The sequence below is a fragment of the Thamnophis elegans genome, chromosome 8 (assembly GCF_009769535.1).
Source record: "Thamnophis elegans isolate rThaEle1 chromosome 8, rThaEle1.pri, whole genome shotgun sequence".
NCBI lineage: Eukaryota > Metazoa > Chordata > Lepidosauria > Squamata > Colubridae > Thamnophis > Thamnophis elegans.
Window position 1 is genome coordinate 23826104 of NC_045548.1, and position 27465 is coordinate 23853568.

At 35.7% G+C, this 27465-nt stretch overlaps 1 protein-coding gene across 2 annotated transcripts; it reads left to right on the forward strand.

Annotated features, from left to right (window-relative positions):
- Positions 1 to 639: 639 nt before the first annotated feature.
- On the forward strand, positions 640 to 26165 carry AFG3L2 (AFG3 like matrix AAA peptidase subunit 2). Of its 2 annotated transcripts, none has more exons than XM_032222254.1 (17): positions 640 to 857; positions 2722 to 2821; positions 4564 to 4632; positions 8114 to 8229; positions 9289 to 9441; positions 12626 to 12700; positions 13458 to 13582; positions 14991 to 15264; positions 15854 to 15991; positions 19900 to 20053; positions 20426 to 20533; positions 20813 to 20938; positions 21399 to 21509; positions 22233 to 22348; positions 23219 to 23419; positions 23859 to 23940; positions 24308 to 24404. In XM_032222254.1, the coding sequence occupies exons 1-17, from the start codon at positions 735 to 737 to the stop codon at positions 24328 to 24330; spliced, it is 2094 nt and encodes a 697-aa protein (XP_032078145.1). In that variant the 5' UTR covers positions 640 to 734; the 3' UTR covers positions 24331 to 24404. The 2 variants fall into 2 exon arrangements, with proteins under 2 accessions (XP_032078145.1, XP_032078144.1); XM_032222253.1 differs by lacking the exon at positions 23859 to 23940 and adding an exon at positions 25182 to 26165 and having other exon boundaries at positions 642 to 857; positions 24308 to 24502.
- Positions 26166 to 27465: the final 1300 nt, after the last annotated feature.

Consider the following 27465-nt stretch of genomic DNA (forward strand, 5'->3'; position numbering starts at 1 on the left):
AATTACCATTTAATTAGAAAACAGTTCATGTTCATTTAACAAAATTGCCACAATTTCATTTCTACTTGCTTGAACATAAATCCCATTAATTATTGAGCAATTTCTTTAACACAGTGAGTCTTGTATTCCTCACAAACTAGAATCTAGTAGCCCAGTTTCCAGCATCAGGTGTTTTCTAAGAATTCTGAAAGAAAACAAGCCAGTTATATTTTACTTGCTCTGTTCAAGCCTTGTTGTTGTTGTTGTTGTTGTTGTTGTTGTTGTACTATCTTGAAGCAAAAGCATACAAAAGTCATCTTTATCCTCCTCTGCGAAACTGATTATGTATGAAGAAGGTCTGCAAATATAATTCTAAACTTGCAACTTTTCAAACTTATTCTCTCTATTTATGCTATTTTGGTCCGAATTTTGGGCTACTTTAGCGGATCTTTTTCCTATTTCCTAAAGATCCTTCTGGAAAAGCACGGAGGCACTGTTGCACGAAAACTGGCTTGGGAAACAGCGGCGCTTCCACAATTTAGAAAAAAAGAAAGGACTGCAAAAAGAAACGGGACGCCCGCAGGCAAATGACAGGCGTAGAGACGCTCTGCGCGCGCATGGGAAAAAGAATGAGGAGGAGGAGGACGTCGACGACGTGATGACGGAAACGGAGCGCCAGGAGCGTGGTCCAGCCTCTTCAGGAGGCGTGAGAGAGTTGTGCTTGTGGGGCCTTTAGGCCTGTTTGGGGGGGAGCCATGGCTCATCGCTGTCTGTGGCTGTCGCGCGGTTGTTGCCGGCGGACGCCTACTCGGGTCCCCGGACCTCAGCTGCAGTTTTGGTCCCGAGGTCGAGCTGTCCCTTCCCGCTCCTTGAGACAGGTGAGTCACATATGATAAGCAGGGCAAGGGCAGATGGGTATCTTCTTTCCTCCATTGCTGCCCTCCCCTCCCCCCCCATAAGCGCTTCTTGAGCCCCTAATCACCCGAATCGACTGAGCCAGCGGCCGGGACGAAGCACATTTGCGTAGCTTGCGTTTTTGCTCGCGGCAAGAACGCAACAGATCTGCGTGTTCAGATCAGGATCGCTCCCTTTAGGGCAGCCTTAATACTAATGAATATCCTATAATCTTTTTAAATGGGGCGTCCTCTCTGGCAGACTTAAGAGTGAACCTCAACATCATCAGAAAGTTTAAAACACATTACAGTGCAACAAAATCCCCATCTCTCTTATCATGTGCTGGGATTCTCGTAAAATGCTTGGGTGCCTGATTCCATAAGGAAGAAAGAATTTTATTCCGCATGGTATTTAGTAGCTATTAATTATGCTTTAGTTATCTGGTAAGCAATTGTAGAAAAAATATTTTTCTACAATGACAGTTGATATTTTTAATGTCAACTCACGATTTAATTAGGGCATGGTCGGAACCCTGACAATTACTTGGGAAAGAAATTAACTTAAAGAAGTTTTGTTCCATTGTAAGTTGTAGAAAAGAAGCTTCCCTCAGATGTTCAAAACCAGCACAAAAACGTATATTGGGCGGCTGGACCATTTTGTTGCTTACATAACCCAGTCCTTCATATTCTGTTACTCAGTGAATCCCAGTTTAGCACAATATATGAACCTTACGTAACTTTAAAATCGTTAAACAGAAAAATAAGACTTCTGTTAAATTTGTTGCCGGAAGAAGTATACAGTACAGCATTCTGTCTCAAAGATGCTTTTTCAAAAGGCGAATGGTCTATGTTTTTCCTTCAAGGAAAAAAACAACCCAATTGCCTTTTGAAAAAGCATCTTTGAGACCACCATGGTCTGGATGACTGAGAATCTCCATAGATATTTGCTACAGCATTCTATTTCCCATTTACCAGACACTTTTATTTCTGTGCTAATTGTGAAAACTACTTGTATTCCATGGCTCACATAGATATCAAGGAAGAGCTAACAGGGATTATCTATTCCTCCTCATTCATGGGCGTTTTGATCATTTCTGGTGATCACACTATTGTTAGACATGAGGCTGATGTAACTTTTAAGAAATTCCAAATGTGCTTCCTGTATGGGTGTGATATTGTTGGATGTTAAAAGCCATTTTGAAGTACTGCTTTCCTGGGGCTCTCATCGGAATTCCGAAGAAGTTAGGGAATGTACAATATAATGGAAGTGTGACATCAGTGAGATATAATCCTGGATAGGTTTATGTAAATTCAAATCTAAGAATATTGGATGCAGTTTACCAGTAATCCTCACCATAAGCATCTTTTTTTAATATTATATTTATTTTATTTGAATAACATGTAAAAATTCCATTTCAATCAAACTGTGTGTTGTCTGGGTACAGTTGTTTTTAGGCAATCATAATCAAAATGCTTACAATAACATCACAATAACATTGATACTATAATAACAATAATATTTAGCTTGTCTATTTTATCAAACTTCAATTTTAATATTTATCCTTGCATTTCTAACTTCTGTTTTTATTGTCTAACCATTGATAAAATAAGTCCCATGTCAAAAAGTATTCAGTTTCTTCTTTGCCCTTAATAGTAAGCATTAGTCTATCCATTTCTGCACATTCTAATATTTTTTAAATTACATTCTCATCTGTCAGGATCTCGTCACACTTCCATTGTTGAATGACTTACTGTAAGCATCGTAAGTTATTTTAAAATGTGCCTAAAATTGTACTAAAAAGATCTGAAAAGATTTTCATTCTTACAATGATCATTCTCATTTTTTCAGCTTCATGATAAAGTGGTCTCCCAGGTTCCTACAAACAGAAACAGTGTCCTTGTAAATGTAATTGCTGCTTACCAAAAACTCTTTTCCCAACCTCCAAAAGGTAATTATTGTTATATAATAGTGATGCCATATACCTTACATATTGTTATGTAAAAGTATGCATACAGGTAACAAGACTTATTCTGAATGGTAAGAGAGAGATATGAAACTGTGATTTGCAGATTGTTTTATGGTTTAAAAAATACTCAAATTCAGTCACTTTAAGTAAATCAGCTGAGATAAAAGGAATCTAACTCATTAATTTCAAAAGATGTTCAAAATATAATTATGTTTCATATATTTATTATCATTTTCTGCAAAATGTGCATTTTATTAAAAAGTAGCAAAGTTTAAAATATAATCAATGAAATTTTTATTTCCATTTGGAAAATTTGTTATATCATCTTAAAAAAATATGCAACAGCTACATCTTCCTGAAATCCTATAATATCGGTAATAGTTACTGGAAGCTAGTAATGTGGAATGAGATTTAAACTCATAACATGCATGCTTCAACTATTCTATAATTTTAGTTTCAACATCTTAAAATTCAATTATATCAATAGAATTATGCATGTATGTAGAGGGCTGAAAGCCCTATGAAGCGGTATATAAGTCTAATTAATAAATAAATAAATTAATTAATGTTCATAATTTTTTGAAAACTTTCTCTAGCTCCAGGTACTTTCAAATCAAAATACTTTTTTCTTTGAATTTAAAAAAAAATCAAAGGAGATATCTAAAAATTGAACAATTAATTTCCAATTTAATATTGATAAAAGAAACTAAAGAAAGTACATTGAGTTGTCTTTATGATATAAAATGAAATGTAACATTTTAGCTTAATATCAAAATGTCTACTATATTATTATTTATAAATGTTTAAAAACATTCCCTTAAATAATATAGGTAAATATTTGATTTTTGATGTCCCTTTTCTTTATGTCAACTGAATCAAATACAGTAGTCTTAAATGTGGCTTTGTTTTTATAAGAAATGTGCACATATATACAAATTTTGAATGTCAAAAATCATTCTAAAGCACAAATCAGAAGTCATCTTGTCTATTTCTTCTTCATACTGGAATCCACCAGGGATAATTTTTTCTTCTTCTTTTGGTATGAAAAGGAATGTGTTTATAAGCCTGAATAAGTATATTTCCTTTGCTTAATAACTGTAGCTTAACTGAATTAGTAAAATGATGGAATTAAGTATCTAGGAATATAAATATATTGAAAAACTAAGTTACAAGTACATCTCACTTTTTTTATTAATGGGAGTTTTATTTTATTTGTTTGTTTAATCAGTCCCAGTCAAGGCTAGCTGACTGGGGAGCTTACACACACACACAAAGGAAATACAGTCTTAATCTAGAAAATATTAATCTAAACTAAAAGGAGCTCCTCCATCACCCTATTTATTCCATCGCTTTATTTCCCCACCCCCTCCCCAGTTTCTGGAATATCATGAGAGTGGGAGCTGCACAAATCTTTGAGAGGTATCATTTCAGAAGACAGCTGCTGCAACCAAATTGATATGCTTATTGGATATGTAAACTGACCCTGTTTGATAGACAGAATCTATAGATTACACCCATCCTTCTTGATTACACCCAATGGGCAAAAGCAGCTTATGGTAAATGGTCCCTCCACTAGTAATGCTGTTTGCCCTGAAGGGCCTTAAAGGTGATAACCAGCACCTTGAATTGCACCTGGAAGCCACCTGATAATTTATATAATGAAACTTTACTGTCTTAGGCATCAATGTCAAGGTCGTTTTATTTCCACTGCTTTATTTTAATAGGATTTGAAAAATATTTTCCTGGGGGAAAGAAACCTAATGATGAGAAAGAGCCCAGTGAGGAACCCAAAGGTACCAAGACGCTCTTACATTAGAGGCCTGTATGTAGAATGAATATTCACTTGGTTACTTCCATTTTAGTACTCATTAACTCAAATGATCATTTGCACTAGTACGCATGTTTGTTGTTTTATAATTCAGTGCTTAAACTGGTTTAAATGACTCTCTCTAAAGATAATCTTTCTGTTCTTCACTTGTGTTATTTTACTTTCTGTGAATACCTTTTAGCTAGAAAAAAAAATCTATTGTGTTAATGCACATTTCAGATTTGACTTCATATTAAATTGCTATTTCATTATCAGATTTGTTATATATAAGGTATTGCTCGAAAGCAAAGAGCTGATTATTTGATTACTGTTGTGCATATTACATGTAGTCCTTGACTTACAATCATTTATTTAGTGACCGCTCAAAGTTACAACTGCACTGGAAAAAAATGACTTATGACTGTTTTTTACACTTACAACCATTGCAGCATCCCCATGGTCCTGTGATCAAAATTCAGATGCATAGCAACTGGCATATATTTATGACAGTTGCAGTGTCCCAGGGTCATGTGATCGCCTTTTGCAACCTTCTGACAAGCAAGGTCAATCTGGAAGCAAAATTCACTTAACAATCGTGTTGCTAACTTAACAGCTGCTATGATTCACTTAAGAAAGGTTGTGAAATGGGGCAAAATTCATTTAACTACTCTGTTGCTTGGCAATGTAAATTTTGGGCTCAGTTGTGGTTATAAATAATAAGAGGGCAAAGAAAAAGGGTAACATGGAGGGCAATAGTGCTCATAGGTGGAGGGTGTCAAAATCAGCAAGAGTATAGAAGAACAAGGTTGATGGAAGTTCCACTTCTTTTGTACATCCGCCAACATTGTATGCTACTTAAAGAAGTGAGGCCTGTATTGTAATAGTCCATCTGCCATCTTACTAATTTTGACCTTTTCATCCCTGAAGACATTACTGATGGAGTAACTGAAACAGAATTAGCTGGGCAATCACAGCAAATAATATAGTGGAAATCTAGTCTGCAAACAGTCATATTGTCATGTAAGAGAACTTAGAGAGAGAGAGAGAGAAACTGATTCTAAGTTCTCTCTCCCTCCCTCCCTCTCTCCCTCCCTCTCTCTCTCTCTCAAAAAAAATGGCACGGAAGGGGAAATCGGTCACGAGGAGAAAAAAAGTGAACTTTTTGGTTGGAACCTGATTTGTTCATGGTCAAAAGCATTCGTGACCAGAGGTTCTACTCTAAGTAACCAGAAATTTGTGCTTAATTTTTTATATCTGTTTCCTGCATGATACCAGGAAATCTTTGTTAATCTTTGCATAAGTTACAAAATTAGGTGTATAGCCTTCATTGATAATTCAAACTATATTCATTGGAGGTGGTGAAGACTCTGCTATGATGATCTGCAATTAAATTTCTAGCCCCTTTCATGATTTTTTCTTTCTTAGCTAATGTGAAAGTTGCAGTTAAAATGCCCGTAGAACAACCCTTGTCAGTCCGCTTGAATATCTCATTTTTAATGCCTACAGCTACAGTGGGATTTTACTATATAGCAATAGCAACAGCAGTTCGACTTATATACCGCTTCATAGGGCTTTCAGCCCTCTCTAAGCGGTTTACAGAGTCAGCATATCGCCCCCACAGTCTGGGTCCTCATTTTACCCACCTCGGAAGGATGGAAGGCTGAGTCAATCTTGAGCCGGTGAGATTTGAACCGCTGAACTGCAGATAGCAGTCAGCTGAAGTGGCCTGCAGTACCTAACCACTGCGCCACCTCGGCTCTTTACATAAACATAATGTGGCACCAGCAAAATCATTTCAACATTTGATTTTTGATGTTTTAGTTGTTAGATAGAACCATAGATTGAAAGAATCTTATCTGTCTTGCACACTAATATTAGATGCTATATGCCAAATGAATCTCCCTGAAGGGTTATGGTTGCAGCAGGAATGCCTAAGCTGCTATTTCAGAGCAAGAATAGGAGAAGGATGCAAGGAATCATAGACTCATAAGGTTGGAAAGGATCTTGGGTGTCATTCAGTTCAATCCGCTGCCCAAGGCAGGAGTCCTTATTCCATCATGGAGAAATGGTTGTCCAGTTCTTTCTTAAAAACCTCCAGTGAGGGAGCACCTAAAATTCCGGTAGGCAAGCTGTTCTAATTGTTTTAAATTAGAACTAAGGAAATGTATCCTTAGTTCCAGATTGGATCTCCCTCTGATAAGCTTCCATTCATTGCGTCTTGTCTTGTCTTCAGCTATTTTGGAGAACAAATCAACCATCTTTTCACAGCGACAGTCTTTCAAGTATAGGAAGACAACTATCATGTCATTCCTAAGCCTTCTCTTTGTTAGGCTAAACTTACCTTAGTTCCCTTGGGATCCACAGGGCATCTGGGAGATGAAACTGAATTTTCAGCCTTCTATTTTGCAGGCCATAACATTAGTACAGATGTTTTAATAAATACATCTGGAAATGTATGATAAGCTTCCACCCATTGCTTCTTGTCTTATTGAAATCCAATACTGTGCCGGAAAAGTATGAGCAGTCTTTGAAACATTACAGTCATACCAGTTTATTTCTTGATATCGTCCTGAAGGGCTATCTGTAATTTGTAAATTGCTTACAAAACTGTCTCCCTCAGTATTTACATGTTCTAATGGTAGTAGCATAATCACATAATTTGAATATTAGTATTTTTCTTAGGTTATTAACTTGAAGTGACTGGGTAGATGCAAACTTTGTAAAACCTCAAAAACTCCAGAATCAGATGTTTACAGTTTTATATACTTTGTGGGAAAGAAGCCATGTGACTCCTGACATAAGGAAGGCAGTGCTTGCCAGAGATATCTTTCTCTATAACAAAGCTGAAACTACACTAATTCTTTCAATGAAATGCCATCCTGCAAAAAAAAAATGTCAAATATGTTCCAAATAAACATTTGTTAATGTTTTAATCTAATTAAAATAATATAATTGTTCTATAATGGTATAGTTAATTATCCCACCCTCTTTTTTTCTTACATTAAAAATTGGCATTCGATAACTTTTGAAAGACTCCAGGATTACATTCTAGGTTTTCAGAGACCTCAGGTTGTGGACCTACTGGCTTTGAGATTATTGGCAAACCAAAATCACTGGAGCTTTCTCATCACGTATTGCAATAAACTATCCTGTATAATAGCATTTGTATTCAATTAGATGGGAAATAATGGACAACAACAGTTAGATGTTGGATGTAATAGGAGATTTTCTCAATCAAATTTCCATCATCATGCATACTTTCTTGATAAGCCAACAGTTTAAAGTTAAATGTGCAAAATATAATTTTAATGGTGGTGTAATTTACTTGAAGCTCTGTTCTACTATTATAGCAATTAATGTTGTATAAATATTGTGTATACAGAACTGTCTATATCTGAGAATGTCAGATTGATAATTTTTATAAATCTTTTAGAGTTTCCATTGAAACGTATGTATGTTTATTATAGATGCAAAGGAGGCTGAGTCCCAGCAACCTTCCAAATCTGGCAGTGGAGGAGGTAGTGGTGGAGGCAAAAAAGGTGGCAAGAAAGAAGATTCTAACTGGTGGTCAAGATTACAAAAGGTTCCAATTCTTTTTCCAAGAGATAGCAGAAAGTTGGGTTGGAGGTGTAGATAATGGATCCCTGAGAGAGACAATGGCCCTATCTGAAGGAAATGATGATGCATCCCCTCCTGAAGAATACTCAACCCAGCAACAATAATAACAATAATATAGTCTCCTTTGTTAGGAAGGTTGTTGAGGTGGACCAACATTCATTATACTTTTCAGTTGGGCTTCAGACTAAATATGGTACTGGAACTTTATTGCCTGCCCATATGGAAGATCTGTGGTGGGACTGAGATACAGAAGTGTGATTCGCTTGATGGCCATTCTCCGCCCCCCAACGTTAAGAACAACAGGCACTGTTGTACAATGGTTTCTGAAGAAGATGTTCCAGTCAGTGGTAGTGGAGATAGGAAAAGTAGCCTGGGGCTGCTCTGTTATGAAGTGCTGCAGGGCTTGTCACTTGTATCCCTTTTATACACCTTTGTATGAAGTTACTGGAAGAGATTATTCTTTAGCACAAAGTCCACTGATACCTGTTTTATTTCTTAACCTAGCCCAAACAGGCAATGTGGTAAAGCTGCTATCTTGTATCTGGAGAGAAGGGACTACAAACTCCTCAAAGTCCTTGGAGCAACATAAAAGCCTTATTAAATAAATACATTAACATATGATATTCCATTTGGAATGCTGTTAATTTAAGAAAATGTTATTAAATCGAATTATTTATTAGTGTACAAAGCAATACAAATTATGCCACTCTGTGCTTTAAATTTATAAGTCTCTGACCTAAACTCAGTGTTTGTGGAAAGCATCTGTATTTATCTCAATATAATCTTTGCTTGTATTTATAATTTATAGTGCCTGTCATTTAATGCATTTTCAGGTAATGTAGAACTCAAATATTTTTAGAACAATATAAAACTCTGAAAGATATTGTACACTGTGAAAGATATTGTAATTGATAGGATATTTTAAAAGCTACATGCTTGTTTTTGTTAGTATAAAATAAGAAATTGTTATCTTTTTATACAGATTTGTCTTCTGGAGGTAGTAATGCCTTTTCTTTCTTTTTAGGGTGATTTTCCCTGGGATGATAAAGAGTTCCGATATTATTTCATCTCAACTTCTCTTTTCTGGTCTTTGGTAATCTATTATGTTATGTTCAGGAATTCTGGAAGAGAAATCACATGGAAAGACTTTGTCAACAATTATCTTTCCAAAGGAGTCGTAAGTAGCCATAGGAAGTAATCTTATGAAAGATAGCATCACTATATAATTTATAATTAATGTGATTACTCTCACCTCAACACCAATTAGCCTAGAAAATTGTAAACATTTACTATAATGTGGTTTGGGTTAGCATTTTATAAGTAAAATAGCTACCATGTTTCCCCAAAAATAAGACAGGCTTTTATTTTCTTTTGACCCCCGAAATAAGCACTTATTTTTGAGGTGAAGGAGGCGATGAATGTGGTCACGTCATGGCTGCTGCGGTGTTGCAATATTTTTGGAGAGGGTTTATTTTCAGGGGAGGGGGCTTATTTTAGCACATACGCTCAAAAGCCTAATTGGGCTCATTATCCAGGGAGGTCTTATTTTCAGGGAAACAGGTTATATAATATCAAGAGCAGTAACCAGAACTGGTGTTTTCCATGCAGAAGGCTCAATCCCTTGTGTCCCCTGCTACAAAATGACTCTTATCTAAAATCCTAGAAGAACTGATGCCAGTCAGAAAAGAGGACAATTGTAACTCACCTGACATAACTGAACTATAAATATTTAGACATTCCTTACTATTTGTCATGAATCTGTTGAAAGTTGAAGTTCACAAAATCTGTAACTTTATAGGTTGTCTGTTCTTGATGGAGTGATGGATTGACTAGCATAAGGCAGTTTCCTGTATTCAGTGGAAACCAGAATCACTGTATGATGGTTCCCCATGATACAAGACCCAAATACACTAATATTTATGTCTGAGTTTCTTAATGAGGTGCTTTAGTTTCTAGAAAGTACTTTAGGTTCTAAATATTATGGGTGTTCTCATTGTTTACTTGTATATTAATTAATGTGTGCCAGAGTTCAGATAGATACTTAACATTGTAATTGGTATAATAACTTTCAAGATGTGTGTGTTTCAAAAGACAGTATTCTAAATTTGACACAAGGAATAGTTTTATTGATCCATAAACTGAAGTAGAATAGCAGTTAAAGTCTTAAAACTAAAACTGGAGGGATCCGTTTGATTCAGCCATGGAAACCTATTGGCTGATCTGGGACCACTCTCTCAATCCAGTCTACTCTACATTATTGTTATTATTGAATTAATGTAAAAATGTGCCCATGTAAATTGATTTGAATTTCCAGAAGGAGAAAATAGAATATAAAGATTCCATATCCTGGAGATTATATCATATCAGGACGTGGATCATTAGCTTGTCTGAAGTCGTAATGATCTGGTGACAAAGAAACAAACATTTCCTTCCTTCCTCACTAGATCACCCAAAGAAAGAGATACAGAGCAATTTGATTTCAAACTGCCATATTTTTAGAAAGAGAGAAGGACCTTCCCAGGTTTGACAGGTGGGGATAGAAAAGAATCACATTGGATAGTCCCATGTTTATCCTAAGCCATCTTGTCTGATAAACAGAACATAGTATCTTGAACAGGATTTCTTTAAATTATCCAGAAGGTAATTCATACTTGGAATGTTCTTACAGGTCTTTTTTTTAAATAAAATAATCATTTTACCCCACATTTCCATATGAATAAATACAAGTCCTAGTTTCAGAACTTTACGACTCATTTTCCTATTTTTTTTAAAAATCTATCATTCTTTTGAGAAGCTAGTAGTACATCCATTTATTTGTTTAGAGTTTATTTATTTATGTATTTATTTGGTTTACGTGGATACCCATCCTAAATAATTCTTGGCTGCTCACAACAATAAAACCAGTGATTATAAAACAATAATAAAAGCAATAAAGCAAAACCTTTGTATCTTAACCATCTCCTTAAGATGCCCCACAGAAGGCTGTGGTCACCCTCATCCAAACTATTTGTATATTCAATGCAATCCTATCTCAGCATCTAAATAATAAGCCAGATCTTGATAGCCTACCTAAAAGCTAAAATGGCGGTGGTGGCCTTCCAATCATTGGGGAGAGGGTCTTCTGTAAGGTAGGGGCAATCCAGTAAAGGCACACTTCCCATTAAATGACATTTCTGGGAAGAGATCTGGAGCATGCCTACCTTACCTAATCTGGTGGAGTGAGCAGATATTCTAAGGCAGAAGAGGTCCCACAAATTTACCACATATACAGTGAACTAAAGGCAAGATATTCTCTAACTCTTGTTTTTGTTTTTTTGTTTTTGTTAAAAAAAGTCATCATCCCTCAAGAGAAGCAAATAAGTATCTTCTTATTAGTTTATATATATCTTGAGATCCATAAGTCTATTAATGTTGCAGTGACAGACTCAGAATAGTCTTTTTATAAAGTAATAGAGATCTTCTAGCCCAACCCACTGCCCAAGCAGGAGACCCTATACCATTCTGAACAAGTGGGTGTCCAATCTCTTAAAAATCTTGAGTGTTGGAGTATCCGCAATTTCTGGAGGCAAGCCTTCCATCTGTTACTTCTTGTCTTGCTTTCAGGTGCTTTGGGTCCTCCTCTTTTTTGTGACAGCCTCTCAAATATTGGAAGACTGCTATCATGTCACCCTAGTCCTTCTCTTTGTTAGACGTACTCACTTCTTGCAACTATTCATCATATGTTTTAGCCTCCTAAGATCTAATCATCTTTGTAACATATCCCTATAAACATTAGTAGGAGATGAAGAGCTAATGGAGCAATCTACATTTAACTGTTTATTGTACCTCAGAAGTTAAATAGGAAAGCTGAAATTGAGAAAAAGCTCTATTGCAAACGCTAAAAAATGTACATTTTACCAAATGGTAGCATTAAATAGGTTTAAGTAATGTTAATTCATGGTTTCAGGTACTGTTATTTCTATTTGTTTAAAGAATGGGCCCACCAGTGCAATTCAAGACACGTAAAGGATCACAAAGCAGGGACTAGTGGATTCTCATTTATTTTTTGTAGTTCTTCCTCTCATTGCCCAACATATTTTGGGCCAACTGTTCAGGGGCACAGTTATACAAAACACAGGTCTGCTCATAGGGAGAATTTATCAACATCACCCATCTTCTTTATTATTTTAAACTGAACACAGATTGGTTATTTACATCATTGTAGCACAGATTCAGATTTAAAGCCTCTTATTAGCAAGGAAAACAATTTGGAGACGTTAATAAATCTAGGACTAATATTTTGCTGCTTTTATACAAATAGAAATGCAGTATTACATGAACAAGGAATACTGGTAATAATATGTTTCTTTTCTTTTTAATAGGTGGACAAACTAGAAGTAGTGAACAAACGCTTTGTTAGAGTCGTCTTTATTCCAGGGAAATCTCTTGTTGATGGGGTAAATTGAATTTATAGTAACCTTCAAACATCAAGGGCTGTAATATTTATACTTATATGCATTCCTATAAGTTAAATAATGTCTTATTCCCCCATTATGTAGCATTATGGCATTAGGTCTATGTCTTCATATACAATTGGCAAAAACTATGGCTCATGGAGAAGAAATGGTTTTTTTTGCTGCACTTTTAAGAAATTTATGTTTTTAATTTTAATGTTAATCATCTCAATCATAATATGTTCTTTCAAATCATCAAAACCATAAATCATGAGGTCATTTTTAAGAAGTCAATTTATGCATCTCGGCAAGTTTCATCGCCTTCATCAATCAATTTTCTATTGAGGTTAATGCCAGATCTTTTCATTTTTCTGCATATGGTTCTCACTTCAGTTATGCACAAAACAAATTATTTTCACTATTTTTCCCAACTGCTTGTTCATCAACTGCAAAAGGAAATCTGTTGGTCTCAATTGTATATTAATCTTTACAATCTCCTGAAATCAGCATGCGTATTTGAATCCAGAATTTTCTAATTTTGTTACATATCTGCTAAACCTGTTACTGTTGTGGGACAAAATAGAACAAAATACTTACTATATGTGGCAATTTGAACTGAATGAAAAGCTAAATAGCAATTCAATCAATAAATATTTTTTCTGATTTACTTAATGCATAATGGAATCATTTTCTCTGAAATTAAGTGTTATTGTCTAAAATTACTAAAAGTGCTAAAGCTACCATTTTGGTCTGTTTACAGCAATTTCTTTGGTTTAATATTGGGAGTGTCGATACATTTGAGCGGAATTTGGAAACTGCCCAACAGGAGATGGGCATAGAAGGAGAGAACAAATTGCCAGTAGTATATACTGCAGAAAGTGATGGGTAAGCAATTTAAATGATTTTAATTTTTGCATTATAATTTACCTTTAAAATCACTAGAGGGAAGTATTAAACAATTCTTCTAAAGGGTTATTGAGACTAAGGATGACATTTTTGAAGAAAATTATAAATAAAGATTCACTTTTGCAAGAGCAGCTGCTTTTAAAAGATATTGAATAATTATGTCATTAAAGTCTTTGTTGATTTCTCAGAACTAAAAGCAAAGATGACCGTCAAATGAGGGTTTTAGAGCAGTTGCTGCTGTTTTTTCAGTATTTTGGGAAATCATTTTTTTTTAGCTATTTCATTGTGTGATATGCATGAAATAAACCATTGTTTCCTTGTTTTTAATCTGAATTCCATTTTTCATCATTTTAAATAATGGTTGGAATCCAAAGTTCTCTTTAGTTACGTTTGCACTTATCTCAGTAGAATTAGCCTTAGTGTCAGAACTGCCACCTCATGCTCTGCTATTGCTTGGCACCAGTCTATCCTGAGCTTTGAGGAGACTGGATGGGAGGGAGGAGCAACCAGGGGTAATGAAGAGTTCACTGTATCAGCAATAGCTGCGACTTCAAGGTCAGACAACTGAGAACTGACTGCAGTTGCATTCCAACCCACACTTGGAACAATCATTCAGAAAACATCATTTTCAAATTTGATTGGCTATTTAGGGGCCAGCATGGGGAGGATTCTAAGGGACAGAATGTTAGATTTGGGTATTTTGGTGCATGCATTTCAGTTCTGGCTTTGCTCTACTGTATTTCATTTGACCTTTAATAAACTATCTTTCTCAGCGAATGGAGTCTAGGATCATTCTTACTTAAAGGTTCAAGTTGAGGCAGGTCTGACATTAAGCCAGAATTGAAATTTGCCCATCCTGTGCCTTAGGATTATTTCTATGCTGGCCCCCAAATATCCAATCAAATTCAAAAAGATTTTTTTCAGAATGGTTGCTCCAAGTGTTGGAATGCAACTGCGGTCCATTCTTAGCCATCTGATCTGGAAGTCACATCTCTAACTGATGCAGTGAACTCTTCTTTATCCCAGGCACTCCCCTCTCCCATCCAGTCTCCTGGAGTTCATGGCAGACTGGCACCAAGCGATAGCAGAACGTGAGGTGGCCGTTCTGACACTTAGACCTGTTTACAATGTTAAAGAAGTCCTAAATGCCTGAAAAATAAATCCAGTATTCTCTCTACGATATAGATGGTATGTTTCTAAACATTTTAAAGAAGAGAATAGATATTCTGCTAATGTAAATATTAGCGTTTCTATTAAGTTTAGAAGATTCCTAACACAATAAATATACACATTGCAATGTACTTTCCCTGCATTGAGTTTGACAAGTTGCTTGAATATTTTGACTAGGTCATGTTTTATACCATCTTTCACTTTTATCCTTTTTTAGTTCATTTCTGCTGAATATGTTGCCAACAGTCCTTATAATTGGCTTTTTGCTATATTCAATAAGAAGAGGAGCAGCTGGATTAGGCCGAGGAGGCCGGGGAATGGGTGGACTCTTCAGTGTTGGTGAAACAACTGCTAAAGTCTTAAAAGATGAAATAGATGTGAAGTTCAAAGATGTAGCTGGCTGTGAGGAGGCTAAATTAGAGATAATGGAGTTTGTTAACTTTCTGAAAAACCCAAAGCAGTATCAAGATCTTGGAGCAAAGATCCCAAAGGTACTAATTCTCAAGAGTATTCATTGATTTAGAGCTAGAAATATCTAGAAATTTCTTTGGTATGGAATAGTAATTTCAAACAGTCACAATTTATTATCTTCCTACATTCTATTTATGTTAGTTTTTTTTAGTTATCTGCACGAATAAGAAAAATTTGTTTATTAATTTATGGATTGTAAAGAATACTGTTGATGTTGCTGAATTAACTCAATCCTATTACTTCCTTTTAGATAAAACAAAAAAAAGGAAACCTTTTTGATATAAATTAAACTCAACAAATGGTGGCTGCAAGTTTAAAAAATAATAATAAACATGTTTATACTGCTCTGTGCATGTTGGGAGCTATAATCTAAAGACTACTTTACAAGCTAATATGTGTTAGCTTCATCTCCTCAGTAGGAAGTATGTGCCCTGAATTGACATAAGATCTTATAATTTGGATTGAGCTTCTTAAATATTTCACATCTTTTTCCAATTGAAACCCTTTGCTGAATTTTGCTAGTACTGTGACAAAATTAAATGACGATGATTCTGTGTGTGTATGTGTGTGTTTAATCATGCTTAACTTTCATTCCCTACCTTTTCTTAGGGTGCTATTCTGACTGGACCCCCAGGCACTGGAAAAACTCTTTTGGCAAAAGCAACAGCTGGGGAAGCCAATGTTCCTTTTATTACAGTCAATGGGTCTGAATTCTTAGAGATGTTTGTCGGTGTGGGTCCTGCTAGAGTAAGTCCATGACTTTGATCTTTTATTGCAGTGTCATTGATTAAAAGAATAGTTAACATTGAAAGCCTAAAAACCTAATAATACACTGTACTTTATTTATTATCCAGATTACAGTTCTTTTTCAAATTATAGATGTCAAAGTTTTTAATTGACTCCATTCTATGATATTCCACTCAGTTTCTAAGAAATCCTATTTTGGATGTGCAGTTTTCTGTCTGTTTCTTTCAATTAGGTCATATTAGGTCTTTTAATTAATAAATATAACAAGCTTGTTGATATACTGTATACTGTAAACAAGAAGGCTAGAGATGTGTATGGGCTAGGTGCAGAAGGAGTGACTGATGCCTGGAAGAAAAGCATTTGGCTGGTTGAGATATCTAAGGCAGAATACTTAGGGAAAGTTATATTGATACATTAGAGAAAACCATCTCAATGCAATTCATAAAATACACATGCAAAATAATAAATTAAAGATAATATAAAATTAAATACCATAAAAAGATCAGAAATAAGACCAGGAGCAAGAACAGTACGTCTGATGTGTGCGCAAGGAGCCTGAGTGAAGAGACTCATCTTTGTTAGGTTCCTACATGATCAACGGGAAAGTTTCAAGCTGCTGCTGTCTGGCTAATTCCTGAGGACTGATTGAAAACCTTGGATTTCAGGATAGACCTGTTTCACCCAGCCTGTTTGAGAGCAAAACAGCTGCTTGGCAGAGGGACTTCGTCCCACTTGGGCCATATCAATCTAGCAGGAAGCTCTTTCATTCTCAAAAGAGGCTGGCTGAAATGGTCCTTCTCTGATATGGGGTTGGGGTGAACTCCTACACTAGGCTGGATAAACAAACTTGAATCCCAAAGATCCAATCTTTTGTCTGCCTGCCCAGTGAAGGAGTTCACACCTTCACTGGGCAAGCTATATGGAAAGATCCTAGCCCTGTTCAGTTCACCCAGTGAAGAAGTTCAGTGAAGGAGCGAAAGAGTTGCCTGCCATCCTCCAATGAATTGCAACTACAGAGCAGATATTGCAGTCATTCAGAAAGCTGTCACGTGGGTGTCTCCCTTAATGACTGCAACAATATACAGCCAAATTTCTGGGTTCAATTTTGGTTGTTAAATAAGAACTAATGTAGAACCTTATGAAATTTAGGACACAGGTTATGTTCCAGTGTGTAGGGACCACCAAAGAGAAATCCTGTCATGATCTATCACAAAGTTATCCTCTAAGATTCCAGCACAGTCAACAATTTCAGATTACATTTTGTAAGCAAAACCTTGACCCTTCCAAGTTGGTAGCTGCAGCATTTGCTTTAATAATACTGTTCAGAGATGGATTATAAAAATCTGTGTGGTAGTAATCAAGTTTTTTTTTAAAAAAAAAATACTCTCTCAATTAGTTTTCTATGCAGTTGGGTTTTTTTAGATTTTTTAAAAAGAAAATATTATTTTCTGTTTTCCTGAACAATGCTTTTTGGTGTATAATTTGTATTAACTAATTAGGTCTTGAAATTTCAGTGATTCATTGACATCTCTAATTTTAGCAAGAGTTCATGCATACAATTGTTGTTTTATCTGCTAATAATGCAATATTGCAGCAGCCTTAGGTAGGATAAACATTACTATTTTGTTGCATTTTTTTAAACAGCATATGGACAGAATTATGAATAAAATAATTTAGATTCTAAGATTCTGTGTGAACCAAAAAATACTTTATGTCAAAATCTACAGACATTTGTTGTGATTTGGCTGAAACAAAATGTAGAATGATTCTGTAAAGTAAGTAGGACATGGGACCCCTCTCTTCCTTCAACAGCTCCTAGCACTATATACCCCATCTGCCTCTGTGTGTTGCCATAGTGCACGAGACAAATACAATAGCATCCTTGATTTTTTTTCTCCCTATCTCTCCCCACCACCACCTTCTGCCTGAATGTTTCAATCCATATTCAGAACGAAACAGACTTGAAATGCCACTAAAAAGTTTATACACAAGTTTACAAATCCTTATTAGATATTACCTTTTTTACTTATTATTTTATTTCTAATAAGGAGTCAGGTGTAAAAAATAAAATAAGATATAAATAAGAGCACAGTTTTAATGCAACTTTACGGTTGGGATTGAATCCAGATTGGAACATAAATAGAGGAAAATTATTAGGATTTGATTCCCATATTACAGAAGTAGGAATAATAGAAGTGTTTGTTTGCTTTCATTCCAGTTCATGGTTTTTCATTTAGACTCACAGTTTTATCCATATCTGTTAAGAGTTTTTCACATAACACAGTGTAATATTTTCATATTCCATGGCTAATGACTGCCCTGTTTAGTGACTTCTCATTTATGACAGAGATGAAAGAGTAAGTTTAAGACCAATCCTCACATTTTTCAGATCTGAAAAGCATAGAAGAGCTGAAGATTGTAAGCACAATTGCAGTTTCACTTGGCAACTGCTTCTCTTAACCAAGTTTTCAGTCCAAATAACGGTCTCAAAACAAGGGCTACCTGCATATCAAATTTTTCTTCCGTTCCTCCTTCATTCTTACATTAGTACAGATACTCCTTGACTTAAAACATTTCCTTTAGTGACAGTTCAGAGTTATAATGGCACTGAAAATGTGACATGATCATTTCCCACAGTTACAACCTTTTCCAGATCATATGATCAAACTTCAGATGCTTGGCAACTGGTTCATATTTATGACCATTGCTGTGTCCTTTTGCAACCTTCTGAGAAGAAAAGTCAATGGGGAAGCCAATTCACTTAACAACTGAGTTACTAAATTTCAACCGCAGTGATTCACCTACAATTGTGACAAGAAAGGTCGTAAAATGTGGCAAACTGACTTAACAAATGTCTCATTTAACAACTGAAATGCTGGGCTCAATTGTGGTTGTAAATTGAGGATTACCTTTAGTCCCTTTTACTGTCAGCTTTTTTCACTGCATGTCAATTTGTTCTTCTTTACATTCTTATTAACAATCATGTGAATACTGTTGTACTTTGAATCCTTTGTTTCATTAACATACAAATTTTGAAATCTCACTCCAAAATATGCTATATTGGACAAGGACCAGATAAAGCACAGTTAGATTCAAATCAGATTCTTTATTTATAGCCAATGAAATATATTATATTTACGGGTATGGATTAATTATAGGCAATTGGTTTTCTGTAATAAAATTGAGTGAAGTTATCGATTTACTGTCTGAATACAGTATGTATTCTTCTTTCATATTTTCTTAAATAATGGAATAGTACACGTACATTCTATTTTTGTGAAATAAGCTGAATACAGGATAGTGTTGATTAATCTTTTGCTTATCAATGTTGGAAATGTACTAACTGGGTCATGAATGCAGAATTGCACAATCAATAAGAAATATGGGAGAAGCAATTTAACACTAATTTTTTGAAGAGATTTAGGCAGTACTTTTCCCCTTCAGTTCTGATTAAAGTAACATTTTATTGCATTGTCTAGCAACAGAGCATGGATTGCTTTGGTATTTCTAAGATGGAAACATAATACTATGTTTGCTGAAGTTTCATTGTTTATAAACACTGAATATAGCCTTTCATATTACAGTATCTGGATAAATAGGGCACACATAATTGAAATGATCTGGCTTTAGCAGATGGAATTTGGATCAATCTTTATTCATTTTAGATCCAGCTCTTCTATATATTTGGCTCTCAAACAAGAAAATATTTTTATGTTTAATTTTATGGTTAAACTAAACATAAAATGTATGTTTGATGCATTTTAAAACATCTTACAATTTGCACAAAATGCATTTTACATCTAGTTATTGGCTACAATATAATTGCTGACTTTGCTGTAACTTTCTGTTGAATAAAAAACAAGGGGTGGAACTAATTCATTGAAAATACTTTCTGTTTTCTTGCAAAGGTTCGTGATTTATTTGTTCTGGCTCGTAAAAATGCACCTTGCATTCTCTTCATTGATGAAATAGATGCAGTGGGAAGAAAGAGAGGAAGGAGCAACTTTGGAGGGCAAAGTGAACAAGAAAATACACTCAATCAACTCCTAGTAGAAATGGATGGTAACTGTTTAAATTTTATAGTAATTCTGCTACATCTTATTACTTAGGTATTAAAATAAAACTACAGTCTTAAAGAGATAAAATGGAAATAAATTCTATTATTTCCTTATAATTTACTTTGAGAATTGGAAAGCAAATGCAGTAAAGAACTATGGAATAACAAAAATTATATTAAAAATTCACTGAAACAGATTTTTCCAGCAATGTTTGCTGAAATACAGTTCCCACAATTTTATTTTAATAAAGCTTAAATGCATTTTTGCCTCTAGGGATTTCTGAATAATCAAGACTTAAAACATAATTTATTGGTCTGTTTTGGAAAATAATATATTTTCAATAATCAATATCTACTCAATATTACTTTTTTCACAGGTTTTAATACCACAACAAACGTCGTCGTCTTGGCAGGCACTAACAGACCAGATATCCTGGATCCTGCACTTCTGAGGCCAGGTCGTTTCGATAGACAGATCTTCATTGGTAAGCTGTTCCCCATATTGGCCTTGTAAGATACTAAACAATATTACGCAGAGAGGAAATGAGGTGCAATTCTTATTTTTCCTAGAGCATCTAAGCAAATCTAACGTGTGAAATTACTTATCATCTAAAAGATTCTCAAATTGGATATTCTTTGTACGTGGAAGGCAAGAAAAATGGAGTAATTAGAGACTACTATTAGCTTTTATAAAAAGTATACATGTTTGAAATATTTGTAAAAAGTGTATTTTAAAGTATTTAGTGTTTTTTAAACTTTCCAAGGGCCACCGGATATAAAGGGAAGAGCATCTATTTTCAAAGTTCATCTTAGACCCCTTAAGTTGGATACTACCTTGAATAAAGATAATTTAGCACGGAAACTTGCATCACTAACCCCTGGATTTTCAGGTAGGTAATCCTATGTAATAACTAATGCATTGTTAATACATTCCACAACAAATATCATCTACTAAATTTGTACACATATTAAGACGACTTTGTGATGTTACATGCCAAGATTATTTTGAAGATGGCATAGTGATCTTCAAAGGAAAAAAGTGCCTAACAAAATAAGGTTAACCTTGAGCATACCGAACATAGTTTTATGGAGCTTGCAAATAATGTTTCTTTTAACTTAGGTTCCAATTATTTAGGTATACAGAATGGATTCTTTATATTAGCAATTTGCAATTTAATCTTTAAATTGACTCAAAATTTATTTGAAGTTTGGTTTTTCCAGGAGTAGCATTTATTTTGGTGGAACATTAGCCATTGAGATATAAAATGTCAAAATATCTTCCTTGTGGTAAATGATTAAAAAAATGGAAATAGTCTGGAATTACATGTCTCTTATCCTTTCTTTCTTTAGGTGCAGATATAGCTAATGTATGCAATGAAGCTGCCTTAATTGCTGCAAGACATCTTGCAGATGCCATCAGTCAAAAGCATTTTGAGCAAGCTATTGAAAGAGTGATAGGAGGTGAGGAGTCACACATTATCTGTGCTGTTATCAGTTGGTTCTTTTATTCATGTTCTAATGTTGCTTGTTTGGCAAATACTTTCATTACTACATGGATAGTGCTAGGCTTTATGCAACACATGGATGCCATGAGCATCTGGGCAGTGTCCATAGAATAATTTACAGGGATGGAGGAGGGAATTAAAAACTTAGAAGGAATGACAAAATCATGACAGTCAAAATTTTGATTGTCAAGTGGCATTTTATTCCTCTAATGCAGTAAGAGCCCCTTTTTCATTAGATACCACCAATGAAAGTTACAACCCCGGGCAGGGGCAGGGGCTTTAAACAGATGAGACAGGTGCCTTAAGCATACATGAGGTTTAAGGCACCCGTGTTGCCCATTCATCTGTAAATCCTTAAACTGCAAAAAAGTGGGGTCTTATTTATTTAACCAGTCAGGGGACTTTGATTTTGCTTTGACTGGTAATCTGAATTTTTGGCACCCCTGCTATGAGGCAAGAATGATATTTTGCTTCTTACTTGAAAATTATATGTAGGAGCCAATTTTCTTCTTCCTCTCTTGTGATAATTTTTCACTCATGCGGAGGGAGAACAGAAAAATTATCTAGTAGTTTCATTTTGTTGTGTTTTTGTTAGCCACTCATTGGCACAGCAGCTGAGAAATATGCTCCATAGAAATTGATATACTGATTAAATACTTATTTATTTAACCAATCAAAGGTCTCGAAAAGAGAACGCAAGTGTTGCAACCAGAAGAGAAAAAAACAGTTGCATATCATGAAGCTGGCCATGCAGTTGCTGGGTGGTTTCTGGAACACGCTGATCCACTTCTGAAGGTATGTTGGCTTCTGGAATAGAGGTTCTTTCAGTGGATTGCTTTTCAGTTGAAATAAATAATAGGTGAGTCTTTTATATATCTCCTTGGCATCCCCCTTTGCAGTGCTTTCAAACCAGGATGCCTTGAATTAATCCTTTATCACTGATGATGTTACCTAGTTGTGGTAATAAAATGTCTGCAAGAAAACAAGCAAACTCAGAGAGTACGAAGGACCTCTTATTAATCCTCTATCTATTTCATATAGTATGGAAGATTATTAAGCCAATTAACTATCTTTGAATTCAAAAGTCATGTCTTATATATTTCTTATGTAAAAGTGTCTTTGGAGAGATAGCCATCATATGAAATACAGATTTGTTATAGGCCCGTGATGGCAAACCTATGGCACGCATGCCACAGGTGGCACGCAGAGTCCTCTCTGTGGGCACACTAGCCATCACAGCTCCACGCACATGCATGCGTACCTCCTGCCAACCAGCTGGTCTTCGGGTCTCTGCTGTGCATGTTGGGGAGGAGAGCATGGGCGGAGGGGTGCTCACATTGCATTTTGGGGGCTCGTGCAGCGCCCCCGGGCCCTGTTTCGTCTTCCAGGTTGGTGCAGGAGGCCTTCGAGACCCCAACCCCTCCTGCGCCAACCTGAAAGCCAAAAATGGGTGAGGTGGAGCAGGGTGCATGCGCGTGGGAGCAGGGCGTATGGGGTGTGTGTGTGTCACACGCGTTGCATTATGGGTGCAGGCGCGCTTTTGGCACGCAATGACAAAATGGTTAGCCATCACTGTTATAGATTAATGCTTGCTTGTTTATTTTTTGGTTTGTTTATTATAAAAACACTTGTGACACAAGGTATCTATTTCTCTTCTGACATAAGGTATCTATTATTCCTCGTGGGAAAGGACTGGGCTATGCTCAATATTTGCCAAAAGAACAGTATCTGTACACCAAAGAACAGCTTCTAGACAGAATGTGTATGACTTTGGGAGGACGTGTGTCAGAACAAATCTTCTTCGGAAAAATTACAACAGGGGCCCAAGATGACCTAAAGAAAGTTACTCAGAGTGCATATGCTCAGGTCTGTATTTTTACTTGGTGTTTTCACCACCTTTGTAGAAATCTTGCCTAGCAAGAATATTGCTGGTACATGCTATTTCCTCTTAATATCTTCTGACAATACCTCTGACAATAATCTCTCAAAGATTCATCTGAAATCTGCTAAATGCTAAATGAAAAAGAGTTTGCTGTCTTCCCAAAATTCTGTTTCTTCATGCAAAAATTAAAAATCCTATTTGGTCATTTAAATTTTATCACCTAGCCTCTTCCAAAGTACTATATAATTTTGATTAGCATCTCCCAATTAAATGGCTTTTAGGCTACTGACATTAACTGCAATCAGGGGAATTAGACTTATGCTGAAATGCTTGGGTTGCCTCATAGCAGCTTAGATTGGGCCTGTCTTATTGCTAAGAACTTTCCTGGATAGCCATTAAGCATGTGCCTCATCCCCTTTACAGGCTGTATTGGGTGAAATCCAGGAAGAGTCTCTTCCGAAGCATCTCTCTGAGAACACAGGAATGAATGGGAACTGCTGCACAGGTGTGTGTATTGCATTCTTGAGCAGGTTCCATGCATTTCAGTGATGTTACATCAGCATGATACTTTCTATCGCCTGTACTATTGACTTCAGAACTAAATAATTATGGAAATGCAAATGGACAATCCTTCCTGAGAGTTTTTCAAAAGTCAGAACATGGCTCTTGGCCAGCGATTCTCCGCCAGAGGTTCTTACTGGGACTTTTAATCTGTTCTTGTTCAGAAGCCAACTTCATATGAACATATCAACAGTTAATGTTGGTCAGCTTGTCAGCTAAGATATTATCGCCGAAAACAGCTACCCACTAATATTAGATTCTTGATTAAGTGTTATCAAAATTGCTTAACTACTCTGCTGTTCAATCCTCAGATTGTTCAGTTTGGAATGAATGAAAAAGTTGGCCAAATTTCATTTGATCTTCCCCGGCAAGGAGACATGGTGTTAGAAAAACCCTACAGTGAAGCAACTGCAAGATTGATAGATGATGAAGTGCGAAAACTTATTAATGAAGCTTATGAAAGGACACTCTTTCTACTTAATGAAAAGAAGGCTGAGGTAGAAAAGGTATGCATTCTTGTCCTACTTAATGATTCTTACCTAAGTAGGTTAAAAGACGGTTGCTGATTTGAGTCCAAACCTGTTTTTCTGAGAACATAAGAATTCCTTCTAGTTGATGAAAGAAATGGGGATGATTATTTCTTCCAACTCCTTTTTCCTTTCAAATTCCAGTATCACCTGGTTACCAAGAATTATTATTTAAGAGTGTAGGTATAAGAACAGAAACAAATGAAAATTGCCTACCTCCAATGTGAAATTAAGGTAGTGGAGTTTCAGTAAGCTCTGTGTATCAGAAAAATCTGTATCTATTAATATATCGTGTTATTTGTTCAAAAGTATAATTATACAAAAATAATAGCCATAATCTCTGACCAAAAGCTTTGACAGCAGCAGAAATGTTATTTCCAGATATCTCATTAGTATAAATGATGGTGTTTTAGTCATAACAGAATAAAAGTTATGCATTTTGTTTTTGGAAAGCTTGAAATACTGGAATACAGAGATGCAGAGTTTATTATGCATTTTCTAACCTGGAAGATCTTGTAAAAAGTAGTACTGTAATCAGCTCAGAAGATGTTCAACAGAGTTAATAGTTTTTAAAATTTGGAATTTCTTTTATCCATAAGCACTATATTAAGATTAGAGGCTGAAGTTCCTTCTAATACGTGCATGTCTATTGTTTCAGGTGGCTTTAAGGCTCTTAGAAAAAGAGGTTTTGGATAAGAGTGATATGGTTGAAATGCTTGGCCCCCGACCTTTTGCTGAAAAATCTACCTATGAAGAATTTGTTGAAGGCACGGGCAGCTTAGATGAAGATACTTCACTTCCAGAAGGCCTTAAAGACTGGAACAAAGAACGCGAGGAGAAAGAAGAGGCAACAGATGAGGGAACTGCCAGGCAGATCAGAGGACATGTGCCTTTTTAGTGTTGCAGTATGATGGTGGTGTACATAAAAGTGACACAGTATTATGTTGCGCACTGAAAAGTAAAGAGGAAACCCTTCAAAAATCTGGTGTCCAAGTATCCTCTGCTTTATGGAAGAAGGCTATCAAGGGTGGATTTTTCCCTCTACAGAGTATTCAGAATCTACAGAAAGCTTGTTTCCCAGAATTCCTGATTTAAAAAATATAGTTCATAGAACTAATGGGTCTACATTGAATCAATTCTAGAGTTGCAGCTTTTCAGATCTGTATCACAATTGTGTAACCTGATATATTTAAACTGCCCTAGAATGTACAACTTCCCAGAAAACTGGAAAAAAATATTCTTTTGATCACCTCTACCAAATGTGAGTTGTTAATATCCTGAAATTGTTGGTTTGGATCATAAAGAGTATTTCCCGGGATCCCACATTGCCTAAATATGTTTGTTTTGTTAAAGCACATAGTTTTCAACCACCGATTTAAATTTCTTTCTTTCTCTTGTTCAATAAAAAGACTCTGCAGATGTCGGTGATCAAACTGGGAACCTGCTAAAGAGCTTATTCATTAGAAGTATGGGTCTGTGGCTGCAATGAAGTGTAAAATCTAAATTATATTACTGCAATTTTAATAAAGTGTGGATTTTTTTTCTACATGAGATTGTAAAATATTGAGCATACAAATGTATTTTGTAAATACAGTTTAGAAACATCAAATAAAATCAGCACACTGGACTGTGCAAACAGGCAGATTCTCTTGGATCCTTGGGCCAGTAATGAGACATTACAACCATATTAGATTTCTAATAACTACAAAAATGTAGACACAAAAGATTACATGGTAACTTTTTGAAGATTAGTAGACCCATAGACATACTGATAAAGTGTGGTTGTGAGATGAGAAAAATCAGAATTCATCATGTACCATCTACTGTAGTAAATTGACATGAAAAATAACATCAAGAAGTATGGTAGTCTGCTCTGTACTGTTATCTAGATATTAAGTAAAATCATATGAGCTCACACACACATGTGCATACCGATCTTCCTGTTCAGAACCATAGATAGATTGCACAAGCAAGAAAGGATGGATGGATCTCTCATTAGCAAAGAGTATTTAAGACTACTAAGAAGCTGGAGTTCCTTTTACACATTAGTAATTAGAGCAGAATGCAATCTGAATAGCTGACAATAAAGAAAAAAACTGGGAATCTTTGCTAACAGATCCTTTAACTTGCTCATAAATTACCTGGTATTAAGCAGAAAGAAGACATGACTACTGCTGCAAAAGTATCTAGTTCAGTAAAAAGAGAAGAATGGAAAAGTGTTCCCACAACATCAATCTAAAAAGCAATAAATAGTAGAAGCAACTATCAAAGGAAGAACATTGGGGCAAAATCTGTAGCTTGCGAGTATGTTATGGGTATGTGACAAAACAAGGTTAGTAAGATTGTGGAAAATAGATCCATGAAAAATCCAGTCCATTTTGTGGCTGCACTAAAAAAAATCATGTTTGGAGATCTTCAAAGAAGATATTAAAAATTCAACCGTTAATGGCACATCATCTGGATTGTGACAAGAGCTAGCACAAGAATCAAGGATCGAAAAGGCTAGATAGCTAATGAAAGATCTGACAGAACCCAGCCTTCATCATTAGGTTCCTGTAGTAGCTATTTTATTTGCACACACTTGGAGATTCATCTTTGCAGCCTGGAATGGGAGTTCAGCTGGAAAGTGTTTTGTTTCACTTGATGCTGGTTAAGTGTCATACTATCTAATCCAAAATGTCCAAAGTCAGCATAGGACAGGCATAGCATTTAGGAAAATCTAATGGGGCGGATAGTGAAGTAGACTGGAATTCTTATGGAATGTGCTGACAACTATTCAGACAACCTGTCTGGTCCATTCACGTGATGGGAATTACTCAAGAGAATGACTGGTGCCGTGCTTGGTAGCACTACAAAAGAGGTAGGTGGGGCTAAAAGCAAAGTTGCTGGAGCCAGAAAGAGAACATGGGAATTAATTTACATTTCAATGTAACAAAATTCCA

What these genes read in the sequence shown, in the direction of transcription:
- AFG3L2 (XM_032222253.1), top strand. Translation starts at nt 735, where the DNA reads ATGGCTCATCGCTGTCTGTGGCTGTCGCGCGGTTGTTGCCGGCGGACG. An exon ending in TATACTGCAGAAAGTGATGG is followed by an intron (nt 13,583 to 14,990) that starts GTAAGCAATTTA and finishes ATCCTTTTTTAG; the next exon opens with TTCATTTCTGCTGAATATGT. An exon ending in AGAAGGCTGAGGTAGAAAAG is followed by an intron (nt 24,503 to 25,181) that starts GTATGCATTCTT and finishes CTATTGTTTCAG; the next exon opens with GTGGCTTTAAGGCTCTTAGA.